Raw genomic sequence first — 24397 nt, 5'->3', positions numbered from 1 at the left:
GCAGGCGGTGCCGAGGAGGACGCAGGTGCAATCAATGCTGAGCTGAGGAGCTCCCTGGCTCACAGGAGGGTTTTGTGTCCCTGCTCAACGATTGCAGAGGGGCAGAGTGACCTTCAGCGCCCTCCTGCTCTCCTCAATCCCCTCTTTGACCCTTCAGCCCCCTCCTGCTCTCCTCAATCCCCTCTTTGACCCTTCAGCCCCCTCTGCTCTCCTCAATCCCCTCTTTGAACCTCTTCTCTGTTATCATCCTCTCTGGATTAGTTATTAATGAGTTTTGGATATGTAGAGATATATTTTAGCATAAGAGATGTTGTGTGGAAGCAGAAAGTCTGTGCTAGCAGAGGCTGCCACTGCTGTAAATTCACCCCCTGCCTCCTGGGTCATTGTTCCTTCCCTGGCTAATTAAGAGTCAGACCATAAAATACTGATTTTAGCATTGTGCAGAGCTGAGATTTGAAGTCAGGGGACATCATTCCTTTATCTTAATTACAGGGTATGATTTTTTCCTCCTCAATTTAGTTCTGGGGATTTTTGGGAGTGCTTGGACTTTGTGTTTGCAGCACTCCTGAGTGTGGCCAGCAATAGAATTCATTCCTGTGCAGGGGCACAGATGGATGAGGAGCCCCAGTGACAGCACTGACCTGGGACACAGTGGCTGTGTGGGCAACCCTTTGCTTTATTCTCATCTTTATTCTGATATTTATTCTGATCTTTATTCTCATCTTGCTGCCCAAGACTGAAAACAGAGGCAGGAACTGGAGCAGAGCTGTCCCAGTCTGTGCTGTCAAGACCAGGCAAATAAGGAGAAGGTGAGGAGGCAGCTGCAACCTCCTGTCATATTTTTAATTTTTTGTCATATTTAAAGAAAAATATTTTAACATTTTGTTTGCCAAAACCAGCGTATCTGTTTTTAATGATGACAGGATTGAAGTTTCCAAAGGAGGTTGCAGAAGTCCTGGAGCTCGTTGCAGGAGTTAAAAACCCTCCTGGAGTGTGGATTCTGTCCTTGTTAAAGGTGCTGCTGATTCCCAGCCTTCAGAAGATGATCCAGCTCCCCTCAGGATTGCTTTTGCTCTCTCCTTGATTTTCCAATTCCTGTTTCAAACCTCTCAGCACTCGCTGCTTGCCCCTGCTGTGCCCAGCCATTCCACAGCCCGTGCTTTTCTGACTCCTCTCATTTAAACCCACAAACTCCTCCAAGTTTTTGCTTTGTGGCCCAGTTTTCACAGGCTGAAATTAAAGGCAGTTTCTGGTGCCACCTTGTGTCTCAGAGGAGCAGATCTGTGGGGCTGCAATAATCTGGGTTTAACTTCTTGCCTTCAGAATTAACAAGGTGAGACCAGCAGGGAGGTTCAGAGGGCGAGACTTCTGCATGAAACGAGTTTTAAACAGCTGAAAAATTAATTAAATTGTGAATTGGTGCTTTGGCTTTTCCTGGAATTGTTCAAGGCCAGGTTGGAGCCCTGGGATGGTGGCAGGAGTCCCATGGCAGGGGATGGAATGAGATGAGCTTCACATTTCTATTCCAACCCAGGGCATTCTGTGATTCCATGATTTCCTTGGTTGCTGTTTGCTGCTCACAGCGAGGAGCTCAAAGGAAACTGCTCAGGCAGATGAAGAATTATTATTTTTATAAAGATGGACTGTTCCTTTCCTTGGTGCTGACCATGAGCCACTGTCAGAGGCACAGAGCTGCTGGAAACATTTTTATTGTTCAGAATTCAGCAGCTGAGCAGCTCCTGCATTATCAATCAAGGGAATTGCTAATAGCTCCATTGCTAATTACTGATTTGCTTTGTGCATAAAGCCGCCACTGTCCTTTGCAGATATACAAAAAATGTGAAGAATAAGAAAAGAAGCAAAAAATGACATTTCCATCAATCAGACCTCATGAGCCAACTTCTTCACTGTAATGTACTTTCTCTGCCTCCAAGTTCCTGCTTTTATTATTATTTTTTAATGGATTCTCCCATTATGCATTCAAAATACTGAATTAATTAAAAAATTAACTCATATTACCTGAAAAAAATTAAACTCACATTTTATGGGGATGATGAGGATGAGGTGGAGGAAGAAAGGCGCCCAGCAGACGATGAAGACCCCCAGGAGGATGGTGATGGTGACAGCCCCCTTCATGCAGGTGCGCTGGGGGGGCACGCCCTCGACGGGCAGCGCCGCGATGCGCTTGACGTGCAGGCGGGCAAACAGGAACATGTGCACGTACAGCGAGGCCATGAGCAGCAGCATGGTGAAGAACATGGTGATGAGACACACAATGACAGTTTTGCTCTCCGAGTAGGCAATGAAAATGATGCCACAGATGATGCAAGCCACCCAAATGAGCACAATGAGGGTCAGGGCTTTCTTCACCGTCATGATGCTGTGGTAACGGAGGGCATAGAAAATAGTGATGTACCTGTCGATGGCTATGGCCAGGAGGTTGCAAATGGAGGCTACCAGAGAAATGCAAATCATTGAGTCAAACACATTGTCCATGTGCTGGATGAAGCGGTCGTCGATGACCAGGTAGCCGTTGCTGAGGATGGCGATCATGACGGTCTCCAGCGCGTTGGACATGCTCACCAACATATCTGCCACAGCCAGGCTGCACAGGAAGAAATACATGGGGGAGTGCAGGTTGCCGTTCTTCAGCACTGCCAGGATGACAAGGATGTTCTCCAGCAGGCTGATGATCCCCAGGGTCAAGAAGACCTCGGCTTTGATGAAGACCTGCTCGCAAAACCCGTCGCCGCTGCGGTTGTTGGGGACGGAGTCGTTGAAGTCGTCGGTGGCGTTGAGCAGCACGGGCTGAAAGGAGAATGCAAAGTGTGTGGTGTTCATTGCCAGCAAAGGAGCCGAGCTCACCTGTGCTTGTGCACCTGAGAGAGCACAGGTTGAAAAGAGAAAGAAAAAAAAGGAGAAAGGAAAACGAGTCCTTCCGAGCTGCTGCTGTGCTTGGTGGAACCAAGCAGGACTTTGGTCACTTTTACAAGTGCAAACATCAAACAACCTGCATTCACAGCGAGTTTTATGCCAGGCTGGCATGCAATTCTTTCCTTCAGAAGAAAGTCAGCTCCAAAGCCTGCGGGCAGCAAGCAGTTTTCTCTGCAGGGAGGAATCGGCAGCAGGACATGGCTGGGCTCAGCTCTCCTGGCGATGAAGAGCAGGGAGCTCTCCCGTCTGCCACGGCAGCTCGGTCACAGCACGCTGCAGCTCAGCCAAGCATCTGCTGCTATTTCAGTGGCAAGAAAGGAGACGAGAACGAAGGGATTTATAGATGCCAGAAAGAAAAAACCAACTCCTACCTCACCCTGCGAGCAGAGCATTGGCCATTGGAGAGCGAGCACCTTAGTGAGTGACAGCTGGAGCACCTGGAGCCGCATCCCGGCACATCCCAAACTTGTGGCGCCCTCTGCAGATACCGGGCACGCTGGATCCGCCGGGAAATCCATCTGCAAAACGGGCTTTTCACCCGCTAAAACTTTCTGCCCGCTCCGGACCTGCCCTGCGGGGTTTTGGGTTGGGCAGGATGCTCGAACACGCTCCGTGCAGCTTTGAGAAGCCACCAGGACTGGTTTTAACTGGGGTTGTACCCGTGGAACCTCGGCAGGACTGAGATTTTCATTTATCACACGTGAGCAGGCAAGCATAAGGTAGATTTTGCTTGCACTTCTTTCCTCCTGTATTTCTGTGGTGCGATTTTCTTAGTTTGATCTTTAAAAAGCACTTGCTGGTGTCTGAACTCTCCCCACCTCATATTTTTGCAGAAAGACTTTGGAATCAAGTGCAATATCACTTATGTTAAGGTTTGAGGCTCCTGTTGCACGTTTGTTAGCTTAAAAAAGTCACAAATCTCTCCCATTTTCATTCTGAGCCTGCAGAATTATTGTCCTGCACCCATAATTCAATACCAAGAGGCAACGCTTCTCAATTTTAACCTCCAGGTGACAATTTTACAAGGACAGCATTCAGTGCAGAAGTTTTAAGTGAATGAATAGCTGGGGATTTGCCCACCAAGTTGCACAGGCAATGTTTTAAAGATCTTGTTTTCTCCCCTAAATTTTCAGTGATGTCTAGGAGCAGAAATTAAACCAGCCAGCTGTCAGTCCCGTGGTGGGGAGCAGATGTTCCCTCCATCTGCAGCAACCTCTGCTTTGTGCAGAAGCCCCAGCAGTTCCTGCCAGCTTTGTGGGGCCCATGAGTGCAGCCAGGCTGTGATTTCTGGGCACAAAATGCCCTTGGCAATGTTGTTTGTCCAGGTGAGCAGGAGCCCATCTTGCAAGGCTCCCTGGCAGCCTGAGGCTGTGTCCAGGGTGAGGACAGGACCCAAAGGCAAAGCACCTTCCTGGGCTGGGCTCTGCATTTCCTGCTGTTTTCAGCACCCACAATTAAAGCTGTTCCCAGGAGAGCTGGGCCCTTCCCATCCCAGCAGTGTCTGTGTTTGTCCTGGCAGTGCTCACTCCAGAATGCTCCATCCCTCTGTGCCACGCTGCTCCCAAAGCCAAGCAGAATTCCTCACCTCTCAGCTGGCATGGGGAGTCATTCAGTGTGTGCATCATGGATTTCTGAGTGTGTGTGACAGCAGGACAAGCCTCCATTTGCACTGAGGTGCAATTTCAAGTGGAAATGGAATGTTGTGCACCCAAGTGGATTAATGGCACTATCAGCTTTGCCATTAAGTGCTAAAAATAGTGGGCTAGAGCCTCCTGTGTGATAGAAAACTCTGTGGCCTGTGCTGAGAGGGGAAGAAGCTGTGTCTGCACAAAAGACAGCAACATGTGAGCCCTTATTTTCCAGAGGATTTCTCTGCTCAGCACTGGAAAGCCTCCATGGTCTGAAATGTCATAGAATATTTTATATTCTGTAAGCTCCTGTTTCATGTCCAGGGGTGCAGGGATTGATTATTGCAGTGCAGAGCAGGCAGGCTGCTCTCACCTCCACCCCAGAGTGCTACAGAGGATTTGTGTCCTGGCAATGCTGCTCTGCACCTGAGCAGTGGAAAATTCCCCAAAATTTCACACATTCCTGTCCTCAGTCTGCTGGGCAGTGGAGTGCACTCATCTTGGAGAGGAGGGCAGAGTAAGGGCAGAGCACTGCTCCAATCCCTGGTGTAGAAAATGAAAGAATGGTTTGGTTTGTGTCCCCTCCTGGCTGTGCTCTCATGCCACGTTTGAGTCCAACAGCACCGGGGCCAGAGGCCAGGGGAGATGAGTTCTAGGGAGGAAAACATCCCTTGCACCATTGTTCGTTCCCTCTCTGTTTCCCCCATCAAGAATATTGTATCTCCTTCCCATGTTTTATTCTTTTGGTCTCCAGGCCACAATCCCTGACCTGTTTTGTTCCCTGCAGATGGAGAGGAAATGTGAATTTCAAACCCCTGGCGTGACTCAGGCTCTCCCAGCTGTGCTGATCACACAGGTGGTAAAGAAATCTCTGTGGGACTGGCCACGAGAATCGCCCTCCTCTGAGCATTTCTGAGGATTGGGAGGAGCTCTCAGATCCCCAGGAGTTTACAGAGACAAGGGGTGATTTTTATGCGTGTTCTGCTTGACCCCCTAGGCTGATTCTGAGTGCAGAAGAGCTTTTCATCCTCCAGAGTGATTTACTGGGGAGGTTCTGGAGAGGGGCTTCAGGGTCTCACTGAGCTGAGGAACACAAAACTTTGGGGATGGATCTCGAGTTCATAACTTGTGCTGGCTCTGTGTGCAAACCCCAGCACTGCAGTTAAACCTGTTCTCTGACTAGGACAGCTTGTCCTGGGGAAAACACCCCCTGTGCTCCTGGAATGATTATTTAAACCCCATAAAATGATGTTCAAACAGGTGCAGGTTTGACAATCTTTATCAGCAGCCTCATCCTTTTAGAGCGTGTTCAAAGGAAAATCCTCTGTGCTGCTCTGTGTTCTGGGCCACTGCTCTCTGCTCTCACCAGGGATGTGCAAGATTCCTTTCTTGGCCAGGGAAAATGAGAGTTGCCGAGCACAAAGCTGGATTTGTCAGGGTTTGCACTGCCAGACCTTCCCTTCAGCAGCAGCCTCTGATCCAGCCCTGCCATCTCTGCTTATCTGCCCGTGCCAGAGCTGGCTGAGCCTTCCAAACCTGAAATTATTATCTAGCCCGAGAATCTCTCATCAAGGTTTTGTGTGCTTCAGTCACAGCAGGTGGATCCTTTAAAGAATCATGAGCAGCAATTAAAAAAATATCAGGACAACCCACCCCGAGCCCACAAAGATGCAATGGGTTAAATGTGGAAATTAGATTTATTGTGATGTTTCTTACATTACTTTCATTGGTGTTCTTTCCTAAAATAACTCACTTTCTGAGAAAAATAAGCTGCAAATAAGAGGATGTCAGCAGAGTTAATGAAATATTGGCTGTGATGAAAGCAAAGCAAAGGTTTGGCTGCTTGAGCTACCAGCAGAAATGAAGAATTTTCCCAGGTAAAAACCTCTGCCATGTTTTACAAAGCATGACTGGTTTATTTTTTTTAAATGGTGTTATTGCTCAGTTGTTTCTTCACTAGTGAAATTATCTATTCTATTCTTTATTCTATTTAATCTTCAGGAAAAGGTAAAGAGGAAATAACATTTCCTGCTAAATGTGGATCATGGAGTTTTCTAAGAGAATTCCCCTGTGATGTTGAATGAAAAATTTTAAGTTTAATGCTTGGCATGAGATTAAGCTGATAATGGCTGATAAATATGTATCACTTTCCTTTATTTTCACTCTTTTTCAGCAACAGTTTCTGCCAGACAAAAGTGGGACTTCTAAAAGAAATAAGGGGATAATAAGCAGATGGTTCCTCCCATGCAGCAGGGAATTATTGTTGTCCTGAAGTTTCAAGCAGCCAAACCAGCGAGAGAAAAACTCTTGAAGATCTCTTGTCTATTTTATTCTTTATAGAGAAGGACTTCAAAGATGAAATATTTTCTCTTAGCAAAGCAAACTGGTTTTGAATTCTGTGCACATTTCTGGCTATGATTGGGAATTTCTGTGGACAAAGGCTGGAATTCATCCCCTGGCACTTCCAGAGGTTGTTCAGTGCTCAAGAGCTGCCTCAGTAGAATTTCAGTTTTTGATAATGGAATACCTGACAAAACAAATGAAACTTCAGGTCTGACTCAGCACATGGCTTGGAGAACAGGAGCTGCTTGACTACTGACTTAATTAAAGGAAAAAAGATCTTTACTAATTTTCACTGAAACATGGAGAGATCACTTGTTAAAATAAAGAGCACAAACAGACTTTGGGGAATTTTCTATGATTACATAAAACCATTATGAAAGATAGAAAATAATATAAAATTATTTCTAATTCATGATTATAAAACTCAAAAAAAATCTGGGATTAGAAACCTCACAAGAGCTTGGCACGTGAGGAAACTGAAGTAAAGCCACAGGTGATTAAGTTCTGACTGCTGAAGTGAGGTGTTTGCAGGAGTGTGCAGGTGAGCACAGGTGAGCACAGGTGAGCCCAGGTGCGCACAGGGTCGCTGGGTGGCCGCGCACACGCGGGTGCCGCCGTGCCGCTGTCGCTGCCGTGTCGCCGCTGTCGCGGCCGTGTCGCCGCTGTCGCTGCCGTGTCGCCGCTGTCGCGGCCGTGTCGCCGCCGCTGTGCTGGCGCTGTGCGCGGCGCTGGCGCTGCTGCCGCTGCGGCCCCGCGCGGCCCCGGCCCAGCCCGAGTGCCCCGGGCACGACGCGGCCGTGGAGGAGCTGCTGCGCTTCTGCAGCGCCCCGCAGCAGCAGCTGAACGCGGTCACCCGCCCGCGGGGAGCGCTGCCCTGTCCCCGCTGTCCCCAGGCGCACGAGCGGCCGGAGGAGCGGCAGCTGGAGGCGGTGCGCGGGGACAAGCTGGCGCTGGTGCCGGAGATCCTGCGGGACATCGGGCGCCTGGCGCGGGCAGCGGCGGCGGAGCTGGCCCGGATCCTGCGGGACCGAACGGACCGGGGGGGGGGGGGGGGGGCGGCGGGACCCCGGCACGTGGCGGTCGCGTGCCGGTCGCGTGCCAGTCGCGTGCCGGACACGTGCCAGTCGCGTGCCGGACACGTGGCGGTCGCGTGCCGGTCACGTGCCAGTCGCGTGGCGGTCGCGTGCCGGTCGCGTGCCGGACACGTGCCGGTCGCGTGCCGGTCACGTGCCGGTCGCGTGTCAGTCGCGTGCCGGACACGTGCCAGTCGCGTGCCGGACACGTGCCAGTCGCGTGCCGGACACGTGCCAGTCGCGTGCCGGTCGCGTGTCGGTCGGTCTTGTAGGGTCACCTGGGTTTGCCTGGGGGTCCCGTGGGGTCCCGTGGGGTCGCGTGGGTTTGCGTGGGGTCGCGTGGGGTCACGTGGGGGTCGCGTGGGGTCGCGTGGGGTCACGTGGGGGTCGCGTGGGGTCGCGTGGGGGTCGCGTGGGGTCCCGTGGGGTCGCGTGGGGTCGCGTGGGCGTCGCGTGGGGTCCCGTGGGGGTCGCGTGGGGTCACGTGGGGGTCGCGTGGGTTTGCGTGGGGTCGCGTGGGGTCCGCGTGGGGTCGCGTGGGGTCGCGTGGGGTCGCGTGGGTGTCGCGTGGGGTCTCGTGGGTTTGCGTGGGTGTCGCGTGGGGTCACGTGGGGGTCGCGTGGGTTTGCGTGGGGTCACGTGGGGGTCGCGTGGGGTCGCGTGGGGTCGCGTGGGTGTCCCGTGTCCCCCTGCAGAACACCGCGGTGCCCGCCCGTGTGTCCCAGTCGCTGCTGCAGACCCACGACTCGGTGGCTGCCCAAAGCTCCGCCCCCCCCGCGAGCAGCCCCGGGCCGGAGCCGTCCCTGCGCTCCCAGCCCGTGCGCAGGGTGGGGATCCGCAAGGCAGCGGGGGAGAACCTGCTCCTGTAACCAACCCTGAACCCCGCCTGCATCCCAACCCTGAATCCTGCCTGCATCCCAACCCTGAATCCCGCCTGCATCCCAACCCTGCATCCCGCCTGCATCCCAGCCCTGCATCCCGCCTGCATCCCAGCCCTGCATCTAACCCTGCATCACACCCTGTATCCCTCCTGCATCCCGCCCCGCCAGGTACCGCCCTATAACCAACCCTGCATCCTAACTCTGCATCTGACCCTAAATCCCGCCCCGAATCCCGCCCCGCATCCCGCCCCGCATCCCGCCCCGCATCCCGCCCCATTCCCTCCTTCCGTCCCTCCCCGCATCCCGCACTCCCCGCCCTGCCCGCAGCTCCCCCTGCCCGCTGTCCCCACCCCCGTGCTGTCCCCTGAGCCCCACGAGCCGCTGTCCCCCTGTCCCTGTCCCCGTCCCCGCTCGGTGACAGCCGGGCTCCGGGCAGCCCCTCATTACCCCACTAGCGGTGATTAACGGGCTCATTAATGAGCGGCCGCCTGGCACTGCCGCGCACGGAGCCGCGGAGGGTCCCGCTGGGGATGGGGGGTCCGGGTGGGCTCTGGGGGACACCGGGAGGGGGGACACGCTGGACCCCGGCCCAGCCCGGCCCGGTTGGGGGGTCCCGAATTCTTTGGGGGGTCCCGGATGTCCCAACACCGGAGGAATTGGTGCAGGAATTACTGCCGGAATTCTTGCAGGAATTTTCCCAGGAATTTCTCCAGGAATTCCTGAAGGGATTGTTACAGGAATTTTTACAGGAATTGCTGCAGGATTGTTACAGGAATTTCTCCAGGAATTGCTGCAGGGATTGCTGCAGGGATTGTTGCAGGAATTGCTGCAGGGATTGCTGCAGAACCCCGAGCTCACAGAGGGCTGAACGAGAGGAACCCTGCAGCTCAGGATGGTTTCCATTCCCCTGGCACAAGGCAATCCACCTGATTCCAATTAAACCACGACTTTCCCTCTAAAATCTCCACTAAAAACCTAAATCCCACAAATTCTGTCTTTTCAAGTCATGAAGAAGCAGGGCTTATCCCAGGCGTGGTGTACGGGAAGTGATCCCCAATAATGGGGTACAGGGGAGTGATCCCCCAGAAATGGGGTATGGGGTTATTCCCCAATAATGGGGTACAGGATGGATGGATGGATGGATGGATGATGGATGATGGGTGGATGATGATGGATGATGGATGGATGATGGATGATGGATGGATGGATGGATGATGGATGGATGGATATTGGCCCCAATTATTCTGCTGATTCTCAAAGCTCCTCAGTTTGTTGCAGTACTTGCAGTGCTGTGTTGCTGCTTTCCAGACAAGAAGGACAGAAAGAACCCCACAACCAGACCCAACCCTTGAATTTTATCCACCTGTTAGGTCTGACTTCTGCCTTTCTAATTTTATCCAAGGGTTTCCTGCTGTATTCTTTTTGTGTGTGGAAGATGGTGTCCTATGGTTATAAAAATTCCAACTTCTGGGCTTTTGTCTGCGCTGTTTTTGCAAATAACTTCTAGAACAGAGAGAAGCTGATTATTTGTTATGATTTGGGATTAACAAAATGTTGCTCCACAAGGGAAAAATGGGATTTAAATGCTCTTTGGGGTTAGAGAGATTCCCTTTTCCAGATTCTGCAGTTTGTAAAGTGAGCCAGCTCTTTTGAGTGATGTCAAACTACAGGGTGTCAATACAGAATATTTTCTGTCAGAAACAGAACTGTCTTGATTTAGAAAGCAAAATAGATTTGGAAAACCAATATGATTCATGTAACCTTGTATGATTTAATTATGGAAAACAGAAGTGACAACTAGTTATTCTGCCATTTCTTTCATTTTTTTTCTTTGCAGTTGAAGTGTACAAGGTTATTTACACATGTTTGAGTTTAATAATAACCTGTAGTCAGGTGTTTCTGAACAGCACATTCTCCTGTTTGGCACAAAAGAAGAAGCTGAGGTTTAAGGTTTTGTTTGCTCTGAATATTGTCTCGAGAAGAAACAGGGTTGTCATGAAAAGGTTCCATCTGTCCCTGCTCCTGCACCACTTCAGCAGGCAGCAATAATGGGATTGCAGCTGATTTCACACTTTTGTGGCTGCTTGGAAAGTTCCCCGAGTGTTTTGCAGTTTTGTTCCTGCAGGCAGTGCCGAGGAGGACGCAGGTGCAATCAATGCTGAGCTGAGGAGCTCCCTGGCTCACAGGAGGGTTTTGTGTCCCTGCTCAACGATTGCAGAGGGGCAGAGTGACCTTCAGCCCCCTCCTGCTCTCCTCAATCCCCTCTTTGACCCTTCAGCCCCCTCCTGCTCTCCTCAATCCCCTCTTTGACCCTTCAGCCCCCTCCTGCTCTCCTCAATCCCCTCTTTGACCCTTCAGCCCCCTCCTGCTCTCCTCAATCCCCTCTTTGACCCTTCAGCCCCCTCCTGCTCTCCTCAATCCCCTCTTTGACCCTTCAGCCCCCTCCTGCTCTCCTCAATCCCCTCTCTGAACCTGTTCTCTGTTATCATCCTCTGTGAATTAGTTATTAATGAGTTTTGGATATGTAGAGATATATTTTAGCATAATAGATGTTGTGTGGAAGCAGAAAGTCTGTGCTAGCAGAGGCTGTCACTGCTGTAAATTCACCCCCTGCCTCCTGGGTCATTGTCCCTTCCCTGGCTAATTAGGACTCAGGCCATAAAATACTGATTTTAGCATTGTGCAGAGCTGAGATTTGATGTCAGGGGACATCATTCCTTGATCTTAATTACAGGGTATGATTTTTCTCCAATTTAGTTCTGGGGATTTTGGGGAGTGCTTGGACTTTGTGTTTGCAGCACTCCTGAGTGTGGCCAGCAATAGAATTCATTCCTGTGCAGGGGCACAGATGGATGAGGAGCCCCAGTGACAGCACTGACCTGGGACACAGTGGCTGTGTGGGCAACCCTTTGCTTTATTCTCATCTTTATTCTGATATTTATTCTGATATTTATTCTGATCTTTATTCTCATCTTGCTGCCCAAGACTGAAAACAGAGGCAGGAACTGGAGCAGAGCTGTCCCAGTCTGTGCTGTCAAGACCAGGCAAATAAGGAGAAGGTGAGGAGGCAGCTGAAACCTCCTGTCATATTTTTAATTTTTTGTCATATTTTAAAAAAATATTTTAATATTTGGTTTGCCAAAACCAGCGTATCTGTTTTTAATGATGACAGGATTGAAGTTTCCAAAGGGGGTTGCAGAAGTCCTGGAGCTCGTTGCAGGAGTTAAAAACCCTCCTGGAGTGTGGATTCTGTCCTTGTTAAAGGTGCTGCTGATTCCCAGCCTTCAGAAGATGATCCAGCTCCCCTCAGGATTGCTTTTGCTCTCTCCTTGATTTTCCAATTCCTGTTTCAAACCTCTCATGATGCAAGCCACCCAAATGAGCACAATGAGGGTCAGGGCTTTCTTCACCGTCATGATGCTGTGGTAACGGAGGGCATAGAAAATAGTGATGTACCTGTCGATGGCTATGGCCAGGAGGTTGCAAATGGAGACTACCAGAGAAATGCAAATCATTGAGTCAAACACATTGTCCATGTGCTGGATGAAGCGGTCGTCGATGACCAGGTAGCCGTTGCTGAGGATGGCGATCATGACGGTCTCCAGCGCGTTGGACATGCTCACCAACATATCTGCCACAGCCAGGCTGCACAGGAAGAAATACATGGGGGAGTGCAGGTTGCCGTTCTTCAGCACTGCCAGGATGACAAGGATGTTCTCCAGCAGGCTGATGATCCCCAGGGTCAGGAAGACCTCGGCTTTGATGAAGACCTGCTCGCAAAACCCGTCGCCGCTGCGGTTGTTGGGGACGGAGTCGTTGAAGTCGTCGGTGGCGTTGAGCAGCACGGGCTGAAAGGAGAATGCAAAGTGTGTGGTGTTCATTGCCAGCAAAGGAGCCGAGCTCACCTGTGCTTGTGCACCTGAGAGAGCACAGGTTGAAAAGAGAAAGGAAAAAAAAAGGAGAAAGGAAAACGAGTCCTTCCGAGCTGCTGCTGTGCTTGGTGGAACCAAGCAGGACTTTGGTCACTTTTACAAGGGCAAACATCAAACAACCTGCATCCACAGCGAGTTTTATGCCAGGCTGGCATGCAATTCTTTCCTTTAGAAGAAAGTCAGCTCCAAAGCCTGCGGGCAGCAAGCAGTTTTCTCTGCAGGGAGGAATCGGCAGCAGGACATGGCTGGGCTCAGCTCTCCTGGTGATGAAGAGCAGGGAGCTCTCCCGTCTGCCAGGGCAGCTCGGTCACAGCACGCTGCAGCTCAGCCAAGCATCTGCTGCTATTTCAGTGGCAAGAAAGGAGACGAGAACGAAGGGATTTATAGATGCAAGAAAGAAAAAACCAACTCCTACCTCACCCTGCGAGCAGAGCATTGGCCATTGGAGAGCGAGCACCTTAGTGAGTGACAGCTGGAGCACCTGGAGCCGCATCCCGGCACATCCCAAACTTGTGGCGCCCTCTGCAGATACCGGGCACGCTGGATCCGCCGGGAAATCCATCTGCAAAACGGGCTTTTCACCCGCTAAAACTTTCTGCCCGCTCCGGACCTGCCCTGCGGGGTTTTGGGTTGGGCAGGATGCTCGGACACGCTCCGTGCAGCTTTGAGAAGCCACCAGGACTGGTTTTAACTGGGGTTGTACCCGTGGAGCCTCGGCAGGACTGAGAATTTCATTTATCACACGTGAGCAGGCAAGCATAAGGGAGATTTTCCTTGCACTTCTTTCCTCCTGTATTTCTGTGGTGCGATTTTCTTAGTTTGATCTTTAAAAAGCACTTGCTGGTGTCTGAACTCTTCCCACCTCATATTTTTGCAGAAAGACTTTGGAATCAAGTGCAATGCCACTTATATTAATGTTTGAGGCTCCTGTTGCAGGTTTGTGAGCTTAAAAAAGTCACAAATCTCTCCCATTTTCATTCTGAGCCTGCAGAATTATTGTCTTGCACCCATAATTCAATACCAAGAGGCAACACTTCTCAATTTTAACCTCCAGGTGACAATTTTACAAGGACAGCATTCAGTGCAGAAGTTTTAAGTGAATGAATAGCTGGGGATTTGCCCACCAAGTTGCACAGGCAATGTTTTAAAGATCTTGTTTTCTCCCCTAAATTTTCAGTGATGTCTAGGAGCAGATATTAAACCAGCCAGCTGTCAGTCCCGTGGTGGGGAGCAGATGTTCCCTCCATCTGCAGCAACCTCTGCTTTGTGCAGAAGCCCCAGCAGTTCCTGCCAGCTTTGTGGGGCCCATGAGTGCACCCAGGCTGTGATTTCTGGGCACAAAATGCCCTTGGCAATGTTGTTTGTCCAGGTGAGCAGGAGCCCATCTTGCAAGGCTCCCTGGCAGCCTGAGGCTGTGTCCAGGGTGAGGAGAGGACCCAAAGGCAATGCACCTTCCTGGGCTGGGCTCTGCATTTCCTGCTGTTTTCAGCACCCACAATTGAAGCTGTTCCCAGGAGAGCTGGGCCCTTCCCATCCCAGCAGTGTCTGTGTTTGTCCTGGCAGTGCTCACTCCAGAATGCTCCATCCCTCTGTGCCACGCTGCTCCCAAAGCCAAGCAGAATTCCTCACCTCTCAGCTGGCATGGGAAGTCATTCAGTGTGTGCATCATGGATTTCTGAGTGTGTGTGACAGCAGGACAAGCCTCCATTTGCACTGAGGTGCAATTTCAAGTGGAAATGGAATGTTGTACACCCAAGTGGATTAATGGCACTATCAGCTTTGCCATTAAGTACTAAAAATAGTGGGCTAGAGCCTCCTGTGTGATAGAAAACTCTGTGGCCTGTGCTGAGAGGGGAAGAAGCTGTGTCTGCACAAAAGACAGCAACGTGTGAGCCCTTATTTTCCAAAGGATTTCTCTGCTCAGCACTGGAAAACCTCTGTGGTCTGAAACGTCACAAAATATTTTGTATTCTCCTTATTCTCTAAAGGATTTCTCTGCTCAGCACTGGAAAACCTCCATGGTCTGAAATGACACAAAGTATTTTGTATTCTCCTTATTCTCTGAAGGATTTCTCTGCTCAGCACTGGAAAACCTCCATAGTCTGAAATGTCATAGAATATTTTGTATTCTGTAAGCTCCTGTTTCATGTCCAGGGGTGCAGGGATTGATTATTGCAGTGCAGAGCAGGCAGGATGCTCTCACCTCCACCCCAGAGTGCTGCAGAGGATTTGTGTCCTGGCAATGCTGCTCTGCACCTGAGCAGTGGAAAATTCCCCAAAATTTCACACATTCCTGTCCTCAGTCTGCTGGGCAGTGGAGTGCACTCATCTTGGAGAGGAGGGCAGAGTAAGGGCAGAGCACTGCTCCAATCCCTGGTGTAGAAAATGAAAGAATGGTTTGGTTTGTGTCCCCTCCTGGCTGTGCTCCCATGCCACGTTTGAGTCCAACAGCACCGGGGCCAGAGGCCAGGGGAGATGAGTTCTAGGGAGGAAAAACATCCCTTGCACCATTGTTCATTCCCTCTCTGCATCCCCCATCAAGAATATTGTATCTCCTTCCCATGTTTTATTCTTTTGGTCTCCAGGCCACAATCCCTGACCTGTTTTGTTCCCTGCAGATGGAGAGGAAATGTGAATTTCAAACCCTGGCGTGACTCAGGCTCTCACAGCTGTGCTGATCAGACAGGTGGTAAAGAAATCTCTGTGGGACTGGCCACGAGAATCGCCCTCCTCTGAGCATTTCTGAGGATTGGGAGGAGCTCTCAGATCCCCAGGAGTTTACAGAGACAAGGGGTGATTTTTATGCTTGTTCTGCTTGACCCCCTAGGCTGATTCTGAGTGCAGAAGAGCTTTTCATCCTCCAGAGTGATTTACTGGGGAGGTTCTGGAGATGGGCTTCAGGGTCTCACTGAGCTGAGGAACACAAAACTTTGGGGATGGATCTCGAGTTCATAACTTGTGCTGGCTCTGTGTGCAAACCCCAGCACTGCAGTTAAACCTGTTCTCTGACTAGGACAGCTTGTCCTGGGGAAAACACCCCCTGTGCTCCTGGAATGATTATTTAAACCCCATAAAATGATGTTCAAACAGGTGCAGGTTTGACAATCTTTATCAGCAGCCTCATCCTTTTAGAGCGTGTTCAGAGGAAAATCCTCTGTGCTGTTCTGTGTTCTGGGCCACTGCTCTCTGCTCTCACCAGGGATGTGCAAGATTCCTTTCTTGGCCAGGGAAAATGAGAGTTCCCGAGCACAAAGCTGGATTTGTCAGGGTTTGCACTGCCAGACCTTCCCTTCAGCAGCAGCCTCTGATCCAGCCCTGCCATCTCTGCTTATCTGCCCGTGCCAGAGCTGGCTGAGCCTTCCAAACCTGAAATTATTATCTAGCCCGAGAATCTCTCATCAAGGTTTTGTGTGCTTCAGTCACAGCAGGTGGATCCTTTAAAGAATCATGAGCAGCCATTAAAAAAATATCAGGACAACCCACCCCGAGCCCACAAAGATGCAATGGGTTAAATGTGGAAATTAGATTTATTGTGATGTTTCTTACATTAGTTTCATTCGTGTTCTTTCCTAAAATAACTCATTTTCTGAGAAAAATAACCTGCAAATAAGAGGATGTCAGCAGAGTTAGTGAAATATTGGCTGTGATGAAAGCAAAGCAAAGGTTTGGCTGCTCGAGCTACCAGCAGAAATGAAGAATTTTCCCAGGTAAAAAACCTCTGCCATGTTTTACAAAGCATGACTGGTTTATTTTTTTTTAATGCTGTAATTACTCAGTTGTTTCTTCCCTAGTGAAATTATCTATTCTATTCTATTCTTTATTCTATTCTATTCTATTCTATTCTATTCTATTCTATTCTATTCTATTCTATTCTATTCTATTCTATTCTATTCTATTCTATTCTATTCTATTCTATTCTTTATTCTATTTAATCTTCAGGAAAAGGTAAAGAGGAAACAACATTTCCTGCTAAATGTGGATCATGGAGTTTTCTAAGAGAATTCCCCTGTGATGTTGAATGAAAAATTTTAAATTTAATGTTTGACATGAGATTAAGCTGATAATGGCTGATAAATATGTATCACTTTCCTTTATTTTCACTCTTTTTCAGCAACAGTTTCTGCCAGACAAAAGTGGGACTTTTAAAAGAAATAAGGGGATAATAAGCAGATGGTTCCTCCCATGCAGCAGGGAATTATTGTTGTCCTGAAGTTTCAAGCAGCCAAACCAGCGAGAGAAAAACTCTTGAAGATCTCTTCTCTGTTTTATTCTTTATAGAGAAGGACTTCAAAGATGAAATGTTTTCTCTTAGCAAAGCAAACTGGTTTTGAATTCTGTGCACATTTCTGGCTATGATTGGGAATTTCTGTGAACAAAGGCTGGAATTCATCCCCTGGCACTTCCAGAGGTTGTTCAGTGCTCAAGAGCTGCCTCAGTAGAATTGAAGTTTTTGATAATGGAATACCTGACAAAACAAATGAAACTTCAGGTCTGACTCAGCACATGGCTTGGAGAACAGGAGCTGCTTGACTACTGACTTAATTAAAGGAAAAAAGATCTTTACTAATTTTCACTGAAACATGGAGAGATCACTTGTTAAAATAAAGAGCACAAACACACTTTGGGGAATTTTCTATGATTACATAAAAGCATTATGAAAGATAGAAAATAATATAAAATTATTTCTAATTCATGATTATAAAACTCAAAAAAAAAATCTGGGATTAGAAACCTCACATGAACTTGGCACGTGAGGAAACTGAAGTAAAGCCACAGGTGATTAAGTTCTGACTGCTGAAGTGAGGTGTGTGCAGGTGTGTGCAGGTGTGTGCAGGTGTGTGCAGGTGAGCACAGGTGAGCACAGGTGAGCCCAGGTGCGCACAGGGTCGCTGGGTGGCCGCGCACACGCGGGTGCCGCCGTGCCGCTGTCGCAGCCGTGTCGCCGCTGTCGCTGCCGTGTCGCCGCTGTCGCTGCCGTGTCGCCGCTGTCGCGGCCGTGTCGCCGCCGCTGTGCTGGCGCTGTGCGCGGCGCTGGCGCTGCTGCCGCTGCGGCCCCGCGCGGCCCCGGCCCAGCCCGAGTGCCCCGGGCACGACGCGCCCGTGGAGGAGCTGCTGCGCTTCTGCAGCGCCCCGCAGCAGCAGCTGAACGCGGTCACCCGCCCGCGGGGAGCGCTGCCCTGTCCCCGCTGTCCCCAGGCGCACGAGCGGCCGGAGGAGCGGCAGCTGGAGGCGGTGCGCGGGGACAAGCTGGCGCTGGTGCCGGAGATCCTGCGGGACATCGGGCGCCTGGCGCGGGCAGCGGCGGCGGAGCTGGCCCGGATCCTGCGGGACCGAACGGACCGGGGGGGGGGGGGGGGGGGGCGGGGGGGGCGGGACCCCGGCACGTGCCAGTCGCGTGCCAGTCGCGTGCCGGACACGTGCCGGTCGCGTGCCGGTCGCGTGCCGGTCGCGTGCCAGTCGCGTGCCAGTCGCGTGCCGGACACGTGCCAGTCGCGTGCCGGACCCGTGCCAGTCGCGTGCCGGACACGTGCCGGTCGCGTGCCGGTCACGTGCCAGTCGCGTGCCGGTCGCGTGCCAGTCGCGTGCCAGTCGCGTGCCGGACACGTGCCGGTCGCGTGCCGGTCGCGTGCCGGTCGCGTGCCGGTCACGTGCCAGTCGAGTGCCGGACACGTGCCAGTCGCGTGCCGGTCTTGTAGGGTCGCCTGGGTTTGCCTGGGGGTCCCGTGGGGTCCCGTGGGGTCGCGTGGAGGTCCCATGGGGTCGCGTGGGTTTGCGTGGGGTCACGTGGGGGTCGCGTGGGTTTGCGTGGGGTCGCGTGGGGGTCGCGTGGGTTTGCGTGGGGTCGCGTGGGGTCGCGTGGGGGTCGCGTGGGGTCCCGTGGGGGTCGCGTGGGTTTGCGTGGGGTCACGTGGGGGTCGCGTGGGGTCGCGTGGGGTCACCTGGGGGTCGCGTGGGTTTGCGTGGGGTCACGTGGGGGTCGCGTGGGGTCGCGTGGGGTCACCTGGGGGTCGCGTGGGGTCGCGTGGGGTCCCGTGGGGGTCGCGTGGGTTTGCGTGGGGTCGCGTGGGTTTGCGTGGGGTCACGTGGGGGTCGCGTGGGGTCGCGTGGGGTCGCGTGGGGTCCCGTGGGTGTCCCGTGGGGTCGCGTGGGTTTGCGTGGGGGTCCCGTGGGGTCTCGTGGGTGTCGTGTGTCCCCCTGCCGGACACCGCGGTGCCCGCCCGTGTGTCCCAGTCGCTGCTGCAGACCCACGACTCGGTGGCTGCCAAAAGCTCCGCCCCCCCCGCGAGCAGCCCCGGGCCGGAGCCGTCCCTGCGCTCCCAGCCCGTGCGCAGGGTGGGGATCCGCAAGGCAGCGGGGGAGAACCTGCTCCTGTAACCAACCCTAAATCCTGCCTGCATCCCAGCCCTGAATCCCGCCTGCATCCCAGCCCTGAATCCCGCCTGCATCCCAGCCCTGAATCCTGCCTGCATCCCAGCCCTGAATCCCGCCTGCATCCCAGCCCTGAACCCCGCCTGCATCCCAGCCCTAAATCCTGCCTGCATCCCAACCCTAAATCCTGCCTGCATCCCAACCCTAAATCCCGCCTGCATCCCAACCCTAAATCCTGCCTGCATCCCAGCCCTGAATCCCGCCTGCATCCCAGCCCTGCATCCCAGCCCTGCATCTAACCCTGCATCACACCCTGTATCCCTCCTGCATCCCGCCCCGCCAGGTACCGCCCTATAACCAACCCTGCATCCTAACTCTGCATCTGGCCCTAAATCCCGCCCCGCATCCCGCCCCGCATCCCGCCCCGCATCCCGCCCCATTCCCTCCTTCCGTCCCTCCCCGCATCCCGCACTCCCCGCCCTGCCCGCAGCTCCCCCTGCCCGCTGTCCCCACCCCCGTGCTGTCCCCTGAGCCCCACGAGCCGCTGTCCCCCTGTCCCTGTCCCCGTCCCCGCTCGGTGACAGCCGGGCTCCGGGCAGCCCCTCATTACCCCACTAGCGGTGATTAACGGGCTCATTAATGAGCGGCCGCCTGGCACTGCCGCGCACGGAGCCGCGGAGGGTCCCGCTGGGGATGGGGGGTCCGGGTGGGCTCTGGGGGACACCGGGAGGGGGGACACGCTGGACCCCGGCCCAGCCCGGTTGGGGGGTCCCGAATTCTTTGGGGGGTCTCGGATGTCCCAACACTGGAGGAATTGGTGCAGGAATTACTGCCGGAATTCTTGCAGGAATTTTCCCAGGAATTTCTCCAGGAATTCCTGAAGGGATTGTTACAGGAATTTTTACAGGAATTGCTGCAGGATTGTTACAGGAATTTCTCCAGGAATTGCTGCAGGATTGTTACAGGAATTTCTCCAGGAATTGCTGCAGGGATTGTTGCAGGAATTGCTGCAGGGATTGCTGCAGAACCCCGAGCTCACAGAGGGCCCAACGAGAGGAACCCTGCAGCTCAGGATGGTTTCCATCCCCCCTGGCACAAGGCAATCCACCTGATTCCAATTAAACCACGACTTTCCCTCTAAAATCTCCACTAAAAACCTAAATCCCACAAATTCTGTCTTTACAAGTCACGAAGAAGCAGGGGTTATATCAGGCGTGGTGTACGGGAAGTGATCCCCCAATAATGGGGTACAGGGGAGTGATCCCCCAGAAATGGGGCACAGGGGTTATTCCCCAATAATGGGGTACAGGATGGATGGATGGATGGATGGATGATGGATGATGGGTGGATGATGATGGATGATGGATGGATGATGGATGATGGATGGATGGATGGATGATGGATGGATGGATATTGGCCCCAATTATTCTGCTGATTCTCAAAGCTCCTCAGTTTGTTGCAGTACTTGCAGTGCTGTGTTGCTGCTTTCCAGACAAGAAGGACAGAAAGAACCCCACAACCAGACCCAACCCTTGAATTTTATCTACCTGTTAGGTCTGACTTCTGCCTTTCTAATTTTATCCAAGGGTTTCCTGCTGTATTCTTTCTGTGTGTGGAAGATGGTGTCCTATGGTTATAAAAATTCCAACTTCTGGGCTTTTGTCTGCGCTGTTTTTGCAAATAACTTCTAGAACAGAGAGAAGCTGGTTATTTGTTATGGTTTGGGATTAACAAAATGTTGCTCCACAAGGAAAAAATGGGATTTAAATGCTCTTTGGGGTTAGAGAGATTCCCTTTTCCAGATTCTGCAGTTTGCAAAGTGAGCCAGCTCTTTTGAGTGATGTCAAACTACAGGGTGTCAATACAGAATATTTTCTGTCAGAAACAGAACTGTCTTGATCTAGAAAGCAAAATAGATTTGGAAAACCAATATGATTCATGTAACCTTGTATGATTTAATTATGGAAAACAGAAGTGACAACTAGTTATTCTACCATTTCTTTTATTTTTTTTCTTTGCAGTTGAAGTGTACAAGGTTATTTACACATGTTTGAGTTTAATAATAACCTGTAGTCAGGTGTTTCTGAATAGCACATTCTCCTGTTTGGCACAAAAGAAGAAGCTGAGGTTTAAGGTTTTGTTTGCTCTGAATATTGTCTCGAGAAGAAACAGGGTTGTCATGAAAAGGTTCCATCTGTCCCTCCTCCTGCACCACTTCTGCAGGCAGCAATAATGGGATTGCAGCTGATTTCACACTTTTGTGGCTGCTTGGAAAGTTCCCCGAGTGTTTTGCAGTTTTGTTCCTGCAGGCGGTGCCGAGGAGGACGCAGGTGCAATCAATGCTGAGCTGAGGAGCTCCCTGGCTCCCAGGAGGGTTTTGTGTCCCTGCTCAACGATTGCAGAGGGGCAGAGTGACCTTCAGCCCCCTCCTGCTCTCCTCAATCCCCTCTTTGAGCCTTCAGCCCCCTCCTGCTCTCCTCAATCCCCTCTTTGACCCTTCAGCCCCCTCCTGCTCTCCTCAACCCCCTCTTTGACCCTTCAGCCCCCTCCTGCTCTCCTCAATCCCCTCTCTGAACCTGTTCTCTGTTATCATCCACTGTGGATTAGTTATTAATGAGTTTTGGATATGTAGAGATATATTTTAGCATAATAGATGTTGTGTGGAAGCAGAAAGTCTGTGCTAGCAGAGGCTGCCACTGCTGTAAATTCACCCCCTGCCTCCTGGGTCATTGTCCCTTCCCTGGCTAATTAGGACTCAGGCCATAAAATACTGATTTTAGCATTGTGCAGAGCTGAGATTTGAAGTCAGGGGACATCATTCCTTTATCTTAATTACAGTGTAGGATTTTTTTCCTCCTCAATTTAGTTCTGGGGATTTTGGGGAGTGCTTGGACTTTGTGTTTGCAGCACTCCTGAGTGTGGCCAGCAATAGAATTAATTCCTGTGCAGGGGCACAGATGGATGAGGAGCCCCAGTGACAGCCCTGACCTGGGACACAGTGGCTGTGTGGGCAACCCTTTGCTTTATTCTCATCTTTATTCTGATATTTATTCTGATCTTTATTCTCATCTTGCTGCCCAAGACTGAAAACAGAGGCAGGAACTGGAGCAGAGCTGTCCCAGTCTGTGCTGTCAAGACCAGGCAAATAAGGAGAAGGTGAGGAGGCAGCTGCAACCTCCTGTCATATTTTTAATCTTTTTTCATATTTTAAAAAAATATTTTAACATTTGGTTTGCCAAAACCAGCGTATCTGTTTTTAATGATGACAGGATTGAAGTTTCCAAAGGAGGTTGCAGAAGTCCTGGAGCTCGTTGCAGGAGTTAAAAACCCTCCTGGAGTGTGGATTCTGTCCTTGTTAAAGGTGCTGCTGATTCCCAGCCTTCAGAAGATGATCCAGCTCCCCTCAGGATTGCTTTTGCTCTCTCCTTGATTTTCCAATTCCTGTTTCAAACCTCTCAGCACTCGCTGCTTGCCCCTGCTGTGCCCAGCCATTCCACAGCCCGTGCTTTTCTGACTCCTCTCATTTAAACCCACAAACTCCTCCAAGTTTTTGCTTTGTGGCCCAGTTTTCACAGGCTGAAATTAAAGGCAGTTTCTGGTGCCACCTTGTGTCTCAGAGGAGCAGACCTGTGGGGCTGCAATAATCTGGGTTTAACTTCTTGCCTTCAGAATTAACAAGGTGGGACCAGCAGGGAGGTTCAGAGGGCGAGACTTCTGCATGAAACGAGTTTTAAACAGCTGAAAAATTAATTAAATTGTGAATTGGTGCTTTGGCTTTTCCTGGAATTGTTCAAGGCCAGGTTGGAGCCCTGGGATGGTGGCAGGGGTCCCATGGCAGGGGATGGAATGAGATGAGCTTCACATTTCTATTCCAACCCAGGGCATTCTGTGATTCCATGATTTCCTTGGTTGCTGTTTGCTGCTCACAGCGAGGAGCTCAAAGGAAACTGCTCAGGCAGATGAAGAATTATTATTTTTATAAACAAGGACTGTTCCTTTCCTTGGTGCTGACCATGAGCCACTGTCAGAGGCACAGAGCTGCTGGAAACATTTTTATTGTTCAGAATTCAGCAGCTGAGCAGCTCCTGCATTATCAATCAAGGGAATTGCTAATAGCTCCATTGCTAATTACTGATTTGCTTTGTGCATAAAGCTGCCACTGTGCTTTGCAGATATACAAAAAAGGTGAAGAATAAGAAAAGAAGCCAAAAAATGACATTTCCATCAATCAGACCTCGTGTACCAACTTCTTCACTGTAATGTACTTTCTCTGCCTCCAAGTTCCTGCTTTTATTATTATTTTTTAATGGATTCTCCCATTATGCATTCAAAATACTGAATTAATTAAAAAATTAACTCATATTACCTGAAAATAATTTAACTCATACTTTATGGGGAAATATTTTTTATGTTGTATCTGGTGAAAATTTAAATTTTCTTCATGAGTGAGGGTGTTGCAAAAATGGGCAGAATTTGTGCTGAGCATCACTAGATGTCACCCTCGACCTGGATTTGTTTCACAGAAGTTTTAATTTTAAATTTCAAATCTTCTGTTCTCAAACTTCCCCCTCTCTCTCCCCACCCTTGCATTTAATGCATCTTCCAGTTCAGTGTAGCACAAACTGTTATGCATCAATATTTTCCTTGCTTAAAACCAGAATCAAAATTAGGCCAAATGGAAATGGCTGGAATTTGCAATACCATCAATTTCTGTGCTAGATCAGCTCTGAGGAAACAGAAAAGCAAATCCTCCTTAATAGGTTTTTTTGGTTTTTTGGTTTTTTTTTTCTTTCTAAGGTGTCTGGTTGGATTTTGTTCAGGTCTTGTTGGAATCCCCATCATGTGAGATGAAGAGAAATGCTGAGGTCAAACCCCCATGAAGTCACGAGGAGCTGTGACTTCCTCTCTGTATCAGGGAAAAAAAAAGAAAAAGAGAAAAAAAAAAAGAAAAATAAGAAGAGAAATAAAGAGCCCTTTTATAAAACAGGTTCAGGCAGGTTTAATTTTCAGGTGAAGCGAGTTTTCAGGGAAAGGCTTTGTTTTTCAACTCTGAAATACTTTGGGAGAGCATTCCAGCCCTGCTGGGACATTCATGCTTGAATGAGAGGCAAAAATGTGTCTGTGAAGTTCAGGCTGTATTTATTTATTTATTTATTTATTTATTTATTTATTTATTTATCTATCTATTTATTTATTTATTTATTTATTTTAAGGATCATTTAATTTAGGTCTCCTTT

The 24397-nt window shown here is 50.6% G+C and overlaps 1 protein-coding gene and 3 long non-coding RNA genes across 4 annotated transcripts; 3 read left to right on the top strand and 1 right to left on the bottom strand.

Moving 5' to 3' along the window:
* Positions 1-328: 328 nt before the first annotated feature.
* Positions 329-1258, top strand: LOC117004201. The gene is made up of 2 exons (XR_004419599.1): positions 329-809; positions 924-1258. It is a non-coding gene; the product is annotated as an uncharacterized LOC117004201 (long non-coding RNA).
* Positions 1259-1267: 9 nt separating this feature from the next.
* On the bottom strand, positions 1268-3790 carry LOC117004442 (melanocortin receptor 3-like). Its single transcript, XM_033075221.2, has 3 exons — positions 3306-3790; positions 2040-2808; positions 1268-1317 (listed from the first exon to the last, which is right to left on the bottom strand). The coding sequence occupies exons 1-3, from the start codon at positions 3648-3650 to the stop codon at positions 1268-1270; spliced, it is 1164 nt and encodes a 387-aa protein (XP_032931112.1). The 5' UTR covers positions 3651-3790.
* An 11020-nt stretch (positions 3791-14810) lies between these two features.
* LOC117004202 lies at positions 14811-17410 on the top strand. Its single transcript, XR_004419600.1, has 2 exons — positions 14811-16498; positions 16903-17410. It is a non-coding gene; the product is annotated as an uncharacterized LOC117004202 (long non-coding RNA).
* Positions 17411-21691: 4281 nt separating this feature from the next.
* Positions 21692-22764, top strand: LOC117004200. The gene is made up of 2 exons (XR_004419598.1): positions 21692-22316; positions 22430-22764. It is a non-coding gene; the product is annotated as an uncharacterized LOC117004200 (long non-coding RNA).
* Positions 22765-24397: the final 1633 nt, after the last annotated feature.

The sequence above is a fragment of the Catharus ustulatus genome, chromosome 17 (genome assembly GCF_009819885.2).
Source record: "Catharus ustulatus isolate bCatUst1 chromosome 17, bCatUst1.pri.v2, whole genome shotgun sequence".
NCBI lineage: Eukaryota > Metazoa > Chordata > Aves > Passeriformes > Turdidae > Catharus > Catharus ustulatus.
Note: the sequence above shows the minus strand (reverse complement) of the source record. Positions and strands in the feature narration are given on the sequence as shown.

Excerpts from the sequence above, each read along its gene's own strand:
- LOC117004442 (XM_033075221.2), bottom strand. The coding sequence starts at position 3,650 with ATGCTTGCCTGCTCACGTGTGATAAATGAAAATCTCAGTCCTGCCGAG. Across the intron at positions 2,809-3,305 it reads TGCTCTGCTCGCAGGGTGAG|CCCGTGCTGCTCAACGCCAC; the intron begins GTAGGAGTTGGT and ends TTCTCCTTTCAG. Across the intron at positions 1,318-2,039 it reads CCTCATCATCCCCATAAAAT|GCAAGAAGTTAAACCCAGAT; the intron begins GTGAGTTTAATT and ends TTAATTCTGAAG.